The sequence below is a fragment of the Cajanus cajan genome, chromosome 4 (genome assembly GCF_000230855.2).
Source record: "Cajanus cajan strain Asha chromosome 4, NIPB_CcT2T_4, whole genome shotgun sequence".
In the NCBI taxonomy this organism is placed as follows: Eukaryota; Viridiplantae; Streptophyta; class Magnoliopsida; order Fabales; family Fabaceae; genus Cajanus; species Cajanus cajan.
Window position 1 is genome coordinate 78,026,172 of NC_138520.1, and position 17,268 is coordinate 78,043,439.

Here is a 17,268-nt window from a genome sequence, read left to right on the forward strand (position 1 = left end):
CAGTTATATATATAATATGATTATTTTATAATAATTTATTTATTTATTTAAATTGTATTATGATATTATAACTAAAATCCTATTTAACCTTGATTTTTCTTTTTACTATTTCGTGTCTTCACCTACACTCATCGTTTGTCTTGTATCCTGCCTACGTCATCACTTTTTTTAAGTTTATTTATAAAAATTAAATGTTTTGTAATCTTTCGTGTGGACATTAGACTAGATACGTATTTTCTTTGTAAATACAGGTATGAAAATAAGTACTGTAGAACCTATCTAGATCCTAGCCATTATCATCGCTAAATAATATCTTATTAAGTACTATTAATTTATGTAGAGATTATTAAAATTATGGATTAATAGTCTTAAATTACCTAATAATTTATTTACTCGTAAGTGACCAGATTCCTAATCAGTTCTAAGTAAAATTTTGTATATAGTCCCTCTAAATTTATATATTAAGTACTATTATTTAGATTTTTTTTTGTTTATATATGAGTGTAGAAATTGAATGTATTAAACTATTAAAATTAAAAGTAAAATTTATATAATTATAATTATTAAAAGAATAATTAGACCATTATTTTAATACTAAAATGTCAATCAATTAAAAACAGAGTATAGGTTACTTCCATTAATTTTTTCTCTTTAGGGTAATCTTTCTTTGGATAAATTTGGAAAAAAGTGGTCACCTATTTCATCAATGTAGAGTATTGTAACAGCATTAATGTCACCGTATGCTTTAAAATTTCCAGTCACAACACAACTGGGAGAAAACTGTTTAGAACACATCACAGTAAAATCAGCTATAAAATTTAACAAAAAAATACACTTCACAAACATTATAATTTTCCAATATTCCAATATTTTAACTCATCATCTACTCCAAAAGGTGCCCAATATACTTTTCTCTTTTGCCTCTTACACTTACACCACACTTTGGACCAAAAGAAAATCAACAACAGTATATAGAGGAGCCTTATTGTGCATGACAACGGTAGTACTAAAATTTTATCTAGTTGTAGACAGAGAAGAAGTCAAAGGATCACAAATTTAAACATGTTCAGTACAAATAATTTAAACTTCAACATTACATCTTTTAGACTTCAGATAATATTCTTCATAAAAGTTTGCAATCATCACATACACAATGACAGTAACTTTTCCAGGAAAAGAAAAAACTAGGAAATGAAAAGTCAGCACCACAAAAAAGCCTAGACTAAGAAACACTTAACCAAACTTGCCCATGATGGGTTCAAAAAGGTTAGCAAGCTCTTTCAGATAATCTTCAAACACATCTCCATCATCATGCAGCTTATTACCATCAAACAAATTCATGGCCTTCGTAATTGCAGAATTAATCTCCTCCCTTTCCCGTGAGAAAAGTTTTAACTTGATATCTTCCTTTTTTAAAAAACTCCTCATCTTGTAAACGTAAGCATCCAAAGCATTCATTGCATTAGCTTTCCTAAGGAACTTCTTATCTTCAGCCTGGAAAGTCTCAGCTTCTTGTATCATTCTTTTAATTTCTTCTGCTGACAATCTTCCTTGATCATTGATTATGGTAATCTCATTCTTATAGCCAGTGACTGTTTCCACTGCAGAAACTGACAAAATACCATTGACATCTATATCAAAGCATATATCAAAAGGATGATACTTAGGAGCAGGAGGAAAACCGGAAAGACTAAAAAAACCAAGCAAATTGTTATCACTACTGGCTTTTGTTCTCTCACCCTCATACACATTAATCTGAACAGGAATAGGAGTATTCCTAGGAATCACAACACTCATGAGATCTCCTTTTACGGCTATACCAAGTGACAGAGGTGTAACATCCAACAGAACCAAATCAGGAACATTCTTAAAGCCTTCACTCAACAAAGCAGCTTGCACAGCTGCACCAAAAGCAACAGCCTCATCAGGGTTGATACTCTTGCAAAGATCCTTCCCATTGAAGTAGTCTTGCAAGAGTTGTTGCACTTTGGGAATCCTAGAGGAGCCACCAACAAGGACAACATCATGCACACTGCTCTTCTCCATCTTAGCGTCACTAAGACACCTATCTACAGTCTCCATGCACTCCACAAAGAGCTCCATATTAATTTCTTCAAACTTTGCACGTGTGATTGAAGAACATAAGTCAATGCCTTGGAACAAAGCATCAACCTCAACACAGGTACTAACGGCAAAGGAGAGTGTCCGTTTTGCCCTTTCACATGCAGTTCTCAACCTCCTTAGCGCTCTTAAGTTCCCACTAATGTCCACTTTGTTCTTCCTTTTGATCTCCTCTACAAAGTAATTCACCATTCTGTTGTCAAAGTCCTCTCCCCCTAGGTGAGTGTTTCCAGCAGAGGCCTTAACTTGGAAGACCTTATCCTTAATTGTGAGAAGAGACACATCAAAAGTACCACCACCAAGGTCATAAACGAAAATATTCCGCTCTCCGACACAGTTAGTTCTCTTGTCAATGCCATATGCAATAGCTGCAGCAGTAGGTTCATTGATTATCCGCATAACATTGAGGCCAGCAATTAAAGCAGCGTCTATGGTGGCTTTTCGCTGAGTCATTGAAATAAGCCGGCACAGTAACAACAACATCTTTTACCTGTGCTTCCAAATATGCTTCTGCAATCTCCTTCATTTTCATGAGGATCATAGATGATATTTCCTCAGCGGAAAGGAGCTTCTCTTGCCCTTTGTACTTAATGATGATCATAGGTTTGTCATTGATATCAGCAACAACATTGAATGGCCACATCATTTTGTCTATCTGAATAATGGGATCACTGTATTTCCTACCAATCAACCTCTTAGCATCTGCAAAGTTAATTAAATAAAAATTATTGTATTTCATTTATCCCGCTAAAAGTCTAAGCCTGCTTGAACACAAATTTAAAAGTGTTTTTTAGAACTTTCCTTGTGAAAACTGTTATTTATTCTCGGTAGAGATTAGAGAAGCTCTTAGAATACTTTTAACTTATGTTTAAACAAAATCTAAGAGAAGTCATAAAACTAAGGCATTAACAGTTGCAAGTAGAAAATATACCAAAGACAGTGTTGTTTGGATTTGCAGCAGCCTGATTCTTAGCAGCATCACCAATCAACCTCTGATCATCTGTAAAAGCAACAAAAGAAGGTGTTGTTCTGTTGCCTTGGTCATTGTGGATTATTTCCACTCTATTTTGTTGGTCCAGCCACACTGCAACGCAGGAGTAGGTTGTACCAAGGTCGATTCCTATGGCAAATCCATGGTCACCTTTGGCCATTCTCTTTCACGTGAATAAAAGTTAATTGAATTCAGGCAAAGACTTGAAGTTTTGTTGAATATAGGGGTTTGTTTTTTTATTTATAAATGTGAAATATGAACTTAAACGACACAAATACTTAAAACTAGTGTATATGCGTAGACATGAATGCATCTTGATTTCATTAAATGAATTTATATCTTCCTGCCATTGGAAATCGCCACTTGGTATTTATATATTCCCATTAAGAGGGTCTCTTCGTGCACGTACGGTATCTCTTTATGGAAATTGAAAAACAAAAATATGAAAGCCTTAAGCCGTCAACTGATAATATCATTTATAAACTAACTGACCAACACTAATTAATCTAATTCAAAATGTTTAGTAAGATTAATGGGTAAATTAGTTAATTAATGTAAAATAATATATAAAAAAATATTTATTTGAAAATAAGAGTGAACTAGAGGATAGGCGAAAGGGTTTCTAATTGAAAAAATGCAAAAAAAAAATAAAAAAATTAAGTAAATCATAGGGGATAAAAAAGGAAATAAAAATAACTAAAAGCTTATAAAATATAAATTATTTTAATTAGCTTAGAGAAATAAGTTATAAGTTCTATCAAATAAATTTATTTTGATTGAACTAACTTATAAGATAGTCTACTCAAGTATCTTGTCAAAGTCAAATACTTTTATAACTTATAAATTTGAGTAACTTATAAGCTTTCAAATAATTTATTAAAATATTTTTTTTATACATTAGTCAATTTCGTATTTCTCGTAAAAAAAGAGAAGAAAATATATACTTAAATGTGATTTTAATCTTTATGAAATGAACAAATTTTGAATTTAGTAACTTTAAAAACATTATTTATTTATTTTTTATTTTTTAAAATCTTAAAATTATTTTTTTTAATTTATAGCATTATGTAATCTTTATTAATCACTTATGTGTTTATTATAAAGTAAAGTAACCATCTCGAGTGGCTTCAACAATTGTTAATAATATATGTCGATGTGTGATATTTTAAATTTTTTTTATAAATATTTAAATAAATATTATTTATTTATCTCTAAATGACCATTAAAAAGAAAAAAAATAACAACTATGAAACTTAGGAGAGTGAAATAAAAAAAATATTTTACAAGTTTAAAATCAAAATTTACTCGTAATATAAGAAGCAAAATTAATGATTCCAAATTTCAGGGATAAAAAAAATTACCACACGAAAAGAAAAACGTGCTATTTTTATTATTTTTCTATTAAAATATAATAAAATTTTTACTATTATTTTAAATTGATAAAAATATATGGTTGACATAATTAAGACACTATATTTTGATTCAGATTAATTGATAACATATTCTTATTCAAAATTATAGCATATATTCAAGTTAAAGTACTTAGTGGGTGTTTGCTTGGACTTTTGGACCTGAAAATTCACGTTCATGAAAAATAAAAAATTTATAGCTTTCACGTAAATTTGTTTCAAAACGTGGAGAGAGAGTGAAAAATTACGTTTATAAATTAAAACCAAACACGCACTTAACAATATTCAAACTAAAGTGATTGCGAGTAATATGTAAGAATGGTAAAATTACTCGTGTTTACAGGTATTTATGGATAAAAGTCATCATAAATAATAAATAAGTACTTATGAATAATGGATACTAAAAAGTAAAAATTAAAAAAGATGTATCAAAATAAAGATAAAAATTAAGTAATAAAAATATATTAGTTTAATTAATATTTTAATTAGTCTATTAATTTCAAGTTTTTGAATTTGATTAAAGATATTATTTTAAAAAAAATTAAAATAAAAATGTATAATAATGATAAAATATGAAATTCAAAGTGGTTATAAAAAGTAAGACTTTATATATTAATATAGGTATCGATGAATAAAAACCGTGATTTCCGTTTGTGCAGGAAAATGTGTTAGCTTCGTTGAGAAGTCTGTTGGAGAGAGAAGAGAAGTATCATGGAAGCAACTTATATTCATATTTGACACTGTTCTCCGCTAACAAACACAAACAATACAATACGGTCATCTTGTTCTCTCAGACATTTCAAGGCCAAAGAAAGAGCTTTTCACTTTTCAAGGTATCACATACTTTAACCGTTTAATTCATTTCACTCATTACACTTTTGATCATTTTTCTTTCGAAATAAAACTTGCTTTGCGTCATTTTTTTTTCTCCGTTTCTTCCCTCAATAAGGTTTTGAGAAAACAAATAAAATGAAATGGACATGATATGATACCCACTTAATGGGCAGTATCTTTAATTTTTCCAAATTCATAGCAATGAAAGAAATGATGAAAAAAATAAATGGGGAGAATTTTTTCGCTTTTTTTAGCTTTGACATGAGGCTTTATACTAGTAAATGAACTATTTTTTTTTTTAGAAGCAATGTTTTGGATTTAACAAAATTTTAGTACCCAAAATTGATGCCGTCCAATGTTTTGATATCGGCATTAGGGCCTCAATTTAATCTTTCATGTCACTAATTATAGAGCTATATTTTAGTCTTTTATGAGTCAAGTGAATTGGTAGCTTAGTCGCCAAGTATAAGACAACGGGCAAAATTATATCACTGAATGAATGCAAGGGAGAAATTGCTAACTTGAACTACAACTTTTATGGACGCATCTTGTTTCATTTGATGGTATATTCGTGTTTCACAAATTTGTGCAGGATCAGGATTGTGACGGTTAGTAAGAAGGAAAGGAACCAAAGACAGATTCAAAGCGGTTTTTTACTTTCTTATCAGCTATTCATATTTCAGGTAAATGTCCTGAATCAACACCCTCAATTTCACAATCTTCCAATATTTTTATCCTAACTTAAGGGCCTTCACTTTAGCAATTACAAATGTATTTAGCCCTTGACTGTGACGCATATCAGTTAATTTGGTTACTACCATCAGCAACTAAATTGATTCATAGTTGTCAAATTCAGGATTTTTTTTTCTTCACAATTTTAGGGACTTAATTAAGTAGTGACTGTAATTTTGTGGACTAATTTGACGTATTATTCATCATATTTATAATCACAATTAAACCAAAGTGTGATCGAATTAGCAGGACTCTGCTCATGGGAGGTGGGTAATTCGTGACTTCTGTCTACTGATAGAAAAAACAATTAGTTCATCTCTTATAAAGTAAATGTAAACTACTTTAACTGTTAGCCTTATCTAATTTTGATATATAGTTTTAAAAAGATGTGATCCACAATTTAAGAACTAACATGTGTATCATAACAAATTTCTTTACCTGAAATCCAATTCTAATACTCAAGAATTCTTAGTAACAGCCAAAATGATTTGTTTCATTATTTATTCGGGTTCTGACTTCAACTTTTCTTATCTTAATTCATTTACTTAAAAGATCATGGCCAGGAAATACGAGGGTTGTGCGGTGGGAATCGACCTTGGAACAACTTACTCGTGTGTTGCAGTATGGCAGGAGCAGCACTGTCGAGTGCAGATCATTCACAACGATCAAGGCAACAACACCACTCCTTCTTGTGTTGCTTTCACGGATCATCAAAGGTTGATTGGCGATGCTGCTAAAAACCAGGCTGCTGCAAACCCGGAGAGCACTGTGTTTGGTAATTTATATATTTTTATCAGTGCTGCATTTAAATAATTGCAGTTATGATTTATCTGTAGACTTTTAGCCAGACAAACTAATGATAAGATTTCTTATAACTTTTGCAGATGTTAAGAGATTGATTGGTAGGAAATATAGTGATCCAATTATTCAAAAAGATAAAATGTTGTGGCCATTCAAGGTGGTTGCTGGTGTTAATGACAAACCCATGATTGTGGTTAACTATAAGGGTCAGGTGAAGCACCTTTCAGCTGAGGAAGTATCATCTATAGTCCTCACAAAGATGCGGGAGATTGCAGAGGCGTATTTGGAAACATCTGTAAAGAATGCAGTTGTTACTGTGCCTGCTTATTTCAACGACTCTCAGCGTAAAGCCACCATTGATGCTGGTGTCATCGCTGGCCTCAATGTCATGCGGATAATCAGTGAACCTACCGCTGCAGCTATTGCATATGGCCTTGACAAGAGAAGTAATTGTGTTGGAGAGCGGAACATTTTCATCTTTGACCTTGGAGGTGGTACTTTTGATGTGTCTCTCCTCACAATCAAGGATAAGGTCTTCCAAGTTAAGGCCACTGCTGGAAACACTCATCTTGGGGGAGAGGACATTGACAACAGAATGGTGATGTACTTTGTAGAGGAGATGAAAAGGAAAAACAAAGTGGACATTAGTGGCAACCCAAGAGCACTGAGGAGGTTAAGGACTGCGTGTGAGAGGGCAAAAAGGACACTCTCGTATGCTGTTACAACCAACATTGAGGTAGATGGTTTATTTCAGGGCGTAGACTTTTGCTCTTCAATCACTCGTGCAAGGTTTGAGGAACTGAATATGGAACTCTTTGAAGAGTGTATGGAGACAATAGAAAGGTGTCTTAGTGATGCTAAGATGGAGAAGAGCTGTGTACATGATGTGGTCCTTGTTGGTGGCTCTTCTAGGATTCCCAAAGTGCAGCAGTTATTGCAGGACTTTTTCAATGGAAAGGATCTTTGCAAGAGCATCAACCCTGACGAGGCTGTTGCTTATGGCGCAGCTGTGCAAGCTGCTTTGTTGAGTAAAGACATTAAGAATGTTCCAGATTTGGTGCTGTTGGATGTTACACCGTTGTCACTTGGTAAGCATATAATAGGAGATATCATGAGTGTTGTGATTCCTAGGAATACTACTATTCCTGTAAAGAGGACAAAACAATACATTACAACCGAAGATGACCAATCCTATGTCTTGATTCAGGTTTATGAGGGTGAGAGAACAAGAGCTAGTGATAACAATTTGTTGGGTTTTTTTAAGCTTACTGGCTTTCCTTCAGCCCCTCGTGGTCATTTTTTTAATGTGACCTTTGCCATAGATGAAAATGGTATATTATCTGTTTCAGCTGAAGAAAAAACTACAGGTAATAAGAACGAGATTACCATAACCAGTGATAAAGACAGATTGTCAACCAAAGAAATTGAAAGAATGATACAAGAGGCAGAGATTTATAAGGCCGAAGATAACAAGTTTCTTGAGAAGGCCAAAACAAGGAATGATTTGGATTATTGTGTTTACAAAATAAGGAATGTCTTAAAGAAGGAGGATATAAACTCAATGCTTTGCTCACAAGAAAAAGAGGATATCAGTTCTGCTATAAATAAGGCTACTGATTTGCTTGATGAGAACTATGAGCAAGATGATATATCTAGGTTCGAGGATTGTTTGAAAGAGCTTGAGATCTTCTTTGGACGCCTCAAGGCCATGGGCTAGCTAGATTGTTTAGTTGTTCTTTAAAAGTAATTTGACGTTGACTTGCAATTTTCCTTTTTCTTAAATGCAAACTATTGGTATTAACTTAAAATTGTCTAAGTTTGGTAACTTTTTATATACTGGATATTTTGTGGCTGACTGAAATTTACTTCTAATTTATCTTGTGATCGTTCCATGATTACATTACAGGGGTTTGTTTTTTTATATATAAATGTGAAATATGAACTTAAACGACAGAAATACTTAAAACTACTGTATATGCGTAGACATGAATGCATCTTGATTTCATAAAATGAATTTATATCTTCCAGGCCATTGGAAATCGCCACCTGGTATTTATATATTCCCATTAAGAGGGTCATTTGGAATTTATGTTTTTTTGTTTTATATAATTAAGGAACAATTTTAACTAAATAGAACAAGTTAATTAAAGAGAACAGAGAGAAAAATAGATCAAGTCAATGATACTATCATTTATGTATAGAAGTTTTACATTATTATATATGAGCAGTAGTGCAGTATTATTAGCAAGAAAAAAAAATGGAGAAGACATGAACATAGAAAAAAAAATGAAAAATTCACTTAGAAATTTTTGAAGTACTTGAAAAGTCGCTTCAAACAATCTTTTAAAATCTGATGAGTTTGGATGTGATTGTTTTATGAATTTGGTATTTATAGATGTCACTAAAAAGTCCTTCAAAATCTCTCTAATACAACAACCTTTTAAAATTCCTATATTTTTTTTAATACTAATGGATTATTTTTAAGTTGTAAAAAGTCTCAAATGAATACCAATGGTTTTAATTGACTCTTTAAAAATCTTGAAAATTCAGATTGAATATCACTGAATTGTTTTTAAGTGACATAAAATCTTAATCAAATACTGATAAGTGCTCAAATTGCATATTTTTATGCTTAATTTGACACTCTTTTTGGGAGAGATGTAAGTAATTTTGGTTGTATTTGATAGATGAACTAAGATTAATCTAAGGAGTTACAAGAGTGTAGTTTCCTTGGTTGAAAATATTACCTTTTTGTGTAGATTTTGATGAAGTTGGAAATCCAAGGCTATAGCTCCAAAGCCAAAGCTGCAGCCATGAAGCCCAAACCAAAAAGAAGTGTTCCAGAGAGTTAAGGCTATAGCTCCAGATTCAAAGCTGCAGCCACGAAGCCTGAACCAATTCCAGAGAGTTGAAGCTTCAGCCATGAAACCAGAGCTCCAGCCTTGGAATATTTTGGGCAGTCCAGACATTCAGAGCTACAGCCCCCATTTCAGAGCTACAGCCTTGGAGCTTTGTGCATCTTGCAACACTTCTAAAGCTACAACCACACATCCAGAGCTGCGGCCTTAGGTTAAAAATCCCAACTTTCACTTGGATAGGAGGTATTTTAGGGCAAGGAAGAAAAAAAAGGGGGGAATAAAAACGAAACGAAACAAAAGAAACACAGAGAGAAAGATCACCCAGGAGAAGAGGAGAGCTTGAATATTAGACTTAAAGATTGGCTTGCTTGGGAACGAGGACCCATCTTCATTTCTTCTCTTCTATTGTGTAAACTCATCTTTTTATTTGCTATGGCCCTCCCCATGAGTGGCTAGTTTCTCTTGGTTGGATTCAATGTAACTACTAACTCTATTTCTTCTTAGATCTATATGATATTCAGTTCTATTACTTGTGTTTGATTCTTCTCTTAATGCTTAATCCGGTTTGATCACCCGTTTTATGATATTAGGTTTTTGAACCTTGTTGGGAAACATTTTCAAAACCCTGAACTGAAGCATTCACCTAATAATCTCTTGTTCTAGGAATACACTTGATTTTGTTAGCCATTTTGGTTCAAGTTATTGTCTTAATGCAAGGTGTTAATCTTAAATCATAGAGGAATCATGTTTAGGGTTAACCACCTTAGGGCTCAATTTTGAGTAATTATTGAACATGGAAGTGATAGAAGTGGAATCATATTTATCTGATGAAGATTAAAAGAGTTAGAAAGTACATTTGAATCCAATCTCTTTCTCATATAAGGTTTTCTATTACATTCATACTTTTGCTTTTAATTGCTTTATTATAAACTCAAATCAATATTTCATTCATGTTCTTTGTAAACAAGAAAGGAAATTACTAGTATTCCCAAATCCCTGAGGACGATATCAAATTACTACAACGAAGCTTGGTCTGCTTGCCAAGAGTGAAAAATCCTTCACCAAATTATTCAAAAAAATCTTTTAAAATCCTATGAAATTCTAAACAGTACACCCCCTTATTTTAATTAAATTAACCTATAAGGTAATCTACTCAAGTATGAGTTAACTTATAAGTTTTCAAATAAATTATTAAAATTTTTTTTTTTGCACACATTAGTCAATTTCGTATGTCTTGTAAAAAAAGAAAATATATACTTAAATATGATTTTAATACGAGGAGGGACCTGTTTATTCCATGAGTAAGTCTACATAAACTTACTTTGTTCAATAACTTATGTTTTACATCAAATTTTAACAATCTAACCGTTGAATTTAAAGTTCTTAATACATAAATCAAGTATGCAAATTTTTAAAAAAAATTCAAAATCATTTGATACTTTATTTCATTAATTCAAATTGATAGATAATCATAAAATTATTTTATACATTGATTTGAATTAATGAAACAAAATATCAAATGATTTTCAAATTTTTTAAAAATTTAGACTTAATTTATGTATTAAGAACTTTAAATTCAACGGTTAAATCATTAAAATTTAATATAAAACATGAGTTATTGAACGGAATAAGTCTAAGTAGACTTACTCATCGAGTAAACAGATCCCTCCTGTTTTAATACTTATGAAATGAACAAAATTTGAATTTAATACTTATAAAAAAATAAATTTTTTATTCCTATAAAATTTAAAACTATTATTTTTAATTCATAGTATTATGTGATTCTTATTAATCATTTATGTGTTTATTATAAGGTGTCAATAATATATATCCGTGTGTGATATTTTAAATTTTTTTATAAAATTTTAAAATAAATATTATTTATCTATCTTAAAATAATCATTAAAAACAAGAAAATAACGACTTTGAGACTTAGAAGAGTGAAAATTAAAGAAAATTATTTTATAAATTTAAAAATAAAAAATTACTCATATTATAAGGAGCAAAATTAATAATTCCAAATTTTAAAGTGATAAAAAAAATTACCAAAACGAAAAGCAAAACTCGTTCATCCATTATTTTTCTATGAAAATACAATAAGATTTTGACTATTATTTTAATTGATAAAAATATATAATTGACATAATTAAGACACTATATTTTGATTCAGATTAATTGATAACATTAATATATTCTTATTCAAAATTATAACATTGATTCAAGTTAAAGCAATAAATAATATTCAAACTAAAGTGATTGCAAGTAATATATAGAATGACAAAAATACTCGTATATGTGAGTATTTGTGGATAAAATCTGTCATAAATAATAAATAAGTAGTTTAAATGGATATCGGCGGATAATGAATATATGTATTTTTTTACCTGTTTACAAACGGAGCGAGCAACAGGTACGGTAGTATCCATATCCGCGGTTACTTCCTAAATAATATTACTTAAATATTCGCATTTCTATCTTACATCTTTTATATTATTTTTAATATTTCAAAAATATCATTAATTACAAGTTCAAAAATTAATATTAATTATTTGTTTAAATATTTCAATATACTTAACATTAAATATAAGTTTAAAGTTATTTATAATATTTGCTAATTTTTAAAATAATTCATAAATATCCATAAATATTTATAAAATTTGCAGGATCCATTAAATAGATATCTACACAAATATAGAACGAATTGGGGTAGATTTTTATATAACGGGCGGGTATGGATATCCTATTACCCACTCCACAAAACCTTATTGTCATTTGTAGCAATTAAAAATTGATAGAAAATCATAAGTTAGGGGTTCAATTTGGTTTTTAAATTTCTAAAATCATGTGATTTAGTTTGATTTTCAAATTAGAATTTGAAATCGTTTCAAATTAAATCAAATCACATTTATTTTAAATATTTTTTTCAAATACATAGTAGATGTGTACAAAATTGACACATAACATATAAAAATGTGTTTTATAAAATTATAAGTTGCAAAAAAAATGTTTTTCTCTTCAAATATATGTTATAATATATAAAAGGTATTTTATAAAATTGTAAACTACTAAACTGAATTTAGAACAAAAAATATGATTTATTTATAATGTTAAAAAATTAAGTGACAAACTATATATGAGAAAAAAATATTTAATATGATAATTGTATTAAAGAATATTTTTACTAAAATAATAAGGTTAGAATTAGTATTAAATATATTAAGTGACTAAAATATTTGAGTATTTGCATATTTTTAGTTTTACTATTTTTACGTACGACTTTAAAAAATTAACATAATCTTACATATTTTTTTATTTTAAAATAACAAAATTGTAAAATCGCAAAAATTGAACCAAATCAAACCGTAAAAGAATAGATTAGTTTGGTTTGGATTTCATAATTTATTCAAATCAAACTAAATCAAATTGTATTTAATTTTCTTATTTGGCTTGGATGACTTTTAAGACAAAAATCAACTTAAGCTGCACCGCAAACACCCTTATATATATATATATATATTGATGAGTTAAACATGTTTTTAGTCCTTATTATTATGTGATCATTTTTAATTACTTATTTTTTTTATTAAAAGATTAAGTGATCATCTTAGATGTTACATACAACTTTTAATGATATTATGTTTGTATGCAATACATCTAAATTGTTTAAAGATCTTTAAAATAAACGTTATTTATATGTCTTGAAATCATCATTAGGAACAAAAAAGAATTAGTAATTTAAGATTTTAAAATACTTAAAATCAAAGAAAAAAATTGTTTATAGGGTCCAAAATCAAAATTTACTCATTTTGAACAAACAATACTTTACAAGAACTAGAAACAATGTTTACAAAATTTAAAAGGATGAAAAACAAATAAAAATTTTATAAAGACCAAAATCAAAATTTACTCATTTTATGCGAAATAAAAATATATTTAAGTCTATTTTGATTTAAATTAATGGATAGCATTAATATTAGGCTAAATTGCATTTTTGATTTTTCTACAATATCATATCCACACTTTTGGTTCATTTATTTTTTGCAATTTTAATCTTTCAATTTCATTAAATTTGTAATTTTGGTGGTCTCATCAAATATTCATCTATTAATTATTAAGTAAATGACACAATTATTAATTAATAATATTTAGATTAAACTACACTTTTAATTCTTAATTTTTATCCATTTTCACCTCATTTTATATAACTTTTACAATATAAAATAAAAATAATTGAAAGTAAAATTTAATTTAAATATTATTAAATTTTGATTATTATGTCATCTACTTTGTATTTCACAATTAAATTAAAATTACAAATTATATGAAATTAAAAAACTAAAATTATATAATTAAACATAGAAAAATCAAAATAACATATTTAATATTATAGAAGATAAAAATGTAATTTAATCTAAAAATTAATATTCGATACTTGAACATTAATTCAAAATATTTTTAATATTAACATCTCTTATTTTATTTTGTTTCTTTAATTTTTTATTAATCAAATTAATATATAAAGAAGATACTTCCATTTCATCTCCACCTTTTATTAAGATGCTTTTAATCTTATATTGTATTTTAATATCTTCTCTCACTAACTATCTCTTAAGGATAAAAACATGAAAAAAAATATATATAAAACAAAATAAATATCTACTTTATCATTAAGTAGTTGAAAAAGAGGTATTTGTTGCCTCACTATATTTATTTTTTAGGTAATTTTTATATAAAAACAACTAGTTGTGATAAAAAATATTAAAATTTAAAAATAGATTATTTTTTTATTGTGGAAGTGATTTTTTTTTTAAATTATAAAGTATGTAAGAATAAAAGTGTCTAATAAAAATGAATACTAAATAAATGGTTACTAAATAATATACTTTATAATAAATATATGTTATAAAAGGAAGAAAAAATAGAGAGAATAAATAAGACAGTATGAGATAGAGAAAAGATTCTGATTAGTGTATTATCTTTGGGAGAGGAGTAACCTATTTATAAGTACATGTGGTAATTGAACAATTACACAATAAAGGAAATAATACATAACGGACATAAAAACTTAAAGTAGAGATGAAAAACTTAATTAGTTTTATTGGTGCTCTTAAAACATGAAAAATATAATACATTTTTCAAATTGAGAAATCATTATAAAAATGACATTCTTGTTATAAAAGGAAGAAAGAGTAGAGAGAAGAAACAAGACAGTATGAGATGGAGAAAAGAATCTGACTGGTGTATTATCTTTGGGAGATGAGTAATCTATTTATAAGTACATATGGTAACTGAACAATTACATAATAAAGGGAATAATACATAACGGACATATAAATGGTAATGATTAATAATGAATATTGACATCCACTAATTAATCCACTAATTATTATTCATAACACTCCCCCTTGGATGTCCAATATTTAGAATGTTCCTCGTTAAAACCTTACTAGGAAAAACCCTGTGGGATAAAAACCTAGTGAAGGAAAAAGAGTACATCATAAATATTTATTTCTCCCCCTCATGCATACAATCTTTAAGACGACGGAGTCCAATTTTGTGTATCAACGGTTCAAAAACTTTTCTTGGAAGTGACTTTGTAAAGAGATCTGCTAGGTTGTCACTTGAGCGGACTTGTTGAACATTTATATCACCATTCCTTTGAAGATCATGAGTAAAAAAGAATTTTGGTAGAATATGCTTTGTTCTATCTCCCTTTATGTATCCATCTTTCAATTGTGCAATACATGCAGCATTATCTTCATATATAACTGTCGATGTCATTTTTCTAGAAGATAAACCACAAGTTTCCCGTATGTGTTGAATCATAGATCTTAGTCAAACACATTCACGACTTGCCTTATGTAATGCTAAAATTTCAGCATAATTAGATGAAGTGGCTGATATGATTGATTTGTTTTACAGATTTCCATGAAATGGCTGTACCACCACTTGTGAACAAATATCCTGTTTGTGATTTACCATTATGAGGATCCGACAAATAACCTGCGTCTGCATAACCATTTAGTTCTGGTTTGGAAACATTTGAATATAATAACCCCATATCCATCGTACCTCTAAGATAACGAAATATTTATTTAACTCCATTCCAATGTCTTCGTGTAGGTGAAGAACTATATATTGCTAACAAATTAACAGCAAATGCTATATCAGGTCATGTATAATTAGCAAGGTACATTAGTGCTCCTATAGAATTAAGATATGGTACTTCAGGACCAAGTATTTCTTCATCCTTTTCTTGGGGTCTAAATGGATCTTTATTAATATCTAAAGATCTTACAACCATGGGAGTGCACAATGGATGTGATTTGTCCATATAAAACCTTTTCAGCACCTTTGTTATATAAGCTTCTTGATGCACAAGAATTCCATTTTCTAAGTATTCAACTTGCAATCCTAGACAAAACTTTGTCCTTCCTAGATCCTTCATTTCAAATTCTTTCTTTAAGAAATCTATTGCTTTTGAAAGCTCTTCAGGAGTTCCAATAATGTTTATGTCATCTACATAAACTACAATTATGGCAAATCCATTTTGAGATCTTTTAATAAATATACACGGACAAATTGGATCATTTTTATATCCTTCTTGTAACAAGTATTCACTTAGTCGATTATACCACATACGACCTGATTGCTTTAACCCATATAGGGACTTATTTAATTTAATTGAATAATCTTCTCTAGAAATTGCATCGTCAGGCAAATTAAATCCTTCTCGGAGTTTCATATAAATGTCAGCATCAAGAGAACCATATAAATAGGCTGTAACTACATCCATTAGATGTAAATTAAGTTTTTCATGTACAACCAAACTAATTAAATATCGAAAAGTGTTTGCATCCACTACAGGTGAATATGTCTCTTCAAAATCAATACCGGGTCTTTGTGAAAAACCTTGAGCAACTAGTCTTGTTTTGTATCTCACAATTTCATCATTTTCATTTCGTTTTCGCACAAAAACTCATTTGTATCCAATTGGTTTTACACCTTTTGGTGTACGTAGTACTGGTCCAAAAACTTTTTGCTTAGCAAGCGAGTTTAATTCTGCCTCAATTGCATCTTTCCATTTTGGTCAATCATTTCTTTGTCGACAATCGTTGATGGACTTTGGTTCTTGATCCTCAATATCATTTATTTCATTTAGAGCTATATTATATGCAAACATGTTAAGTCTCAATTATACCTCTTTTTGGATGAGACTTATTGAACAAATTCACTCATCCTCTAAACCATTGCAACATAATTATTCTCTTTTTGGTTCATTTTGTGTGCAGATATAACTAACCCAAATTCATCTAACAATACCCTAATCCACCTCATTTTTTGTGTAGGTATTGAGTGAAGAGTGGGAAGTTGAAGACCCATAGGATTGGAACTTAAAGAAGCTAAGGAACAGAGAAGAGTGACTGCGCCAGGCGCAAGATGACCCGCGCCAGGCGCGACCGAAATAGAGTATTTCATCTCTGCAAATTATATTGTGCCGGGCACAAAAGGAATTGCACCG

General features: G+C 29.5%; 2 protein-coding genes across 2 annotated transcripts; one reads left to right on the plus strand and one right to left on the minus strand.

The window, feature by feature from the left end:
- Positions 1–360: 360 nt before the first annotated feature.
- Positions 361–4,289, minus strand: LOC109812386 (heat shock 70 kDa protein 4). The gene is given in 3 exon segments (XM_083073186.1): positions 361–2,569; positions 2,571–2,823; positions 3,053–4,289. Coding segments are annotated over 3 exon segments (1,809 nt in total). The 5' UTR covers positions 3,273–4,289; the 3' UTR covers positions 361–1,233.
- Positions 4,290–5,172: 883 nt separating this feature from the next.
- Positions 5,173–8,786, plus strand: LOC109812402 (heat shock cognate 70 kDa protein). The gene is made up of 5 exons (XM_083073185.1): positions 5,173–5,250; positions 5,291–5,354; positions 5,948–6,038; positions 6,640–6,862; positions 6,972–8,786. The coding sequence occupies exons 4-5, from the start codon at positions 6,643–6,645 to the stop codon at positions 8,603–8,605; spliced, it is 1,854 nt and encodes a 617-aa protein (XP_082929311.1). The 5' UTR covers positions 5,173–5,250; positions 5,291–5,354; positions 5,948–6,038; positions 6,640–6,642; the 3' UTR covers positions 8,606–8,786.
- The last annotated feature ends 8,482 nt before the right edge of the window (positions 8,787–17,268 follow it).

Bases quoted from the DNA above. Each gene is read 5' to 3' on its own strand.
- LOC109812402 (XM_083073185.1), top strand. From the start codon at position 6,643: ATGGCCAGGAAATACGAGGGTTGTGCGGTGGGAATCGACCTTGGAACA. The intron at 6,863-6,971 runs GTAATTTATATA...TAACTTTTGCAG, and splicing joins CCCGGAGAGCACTGTGTTTG to ATGTTAAGAGATTGATTGGT.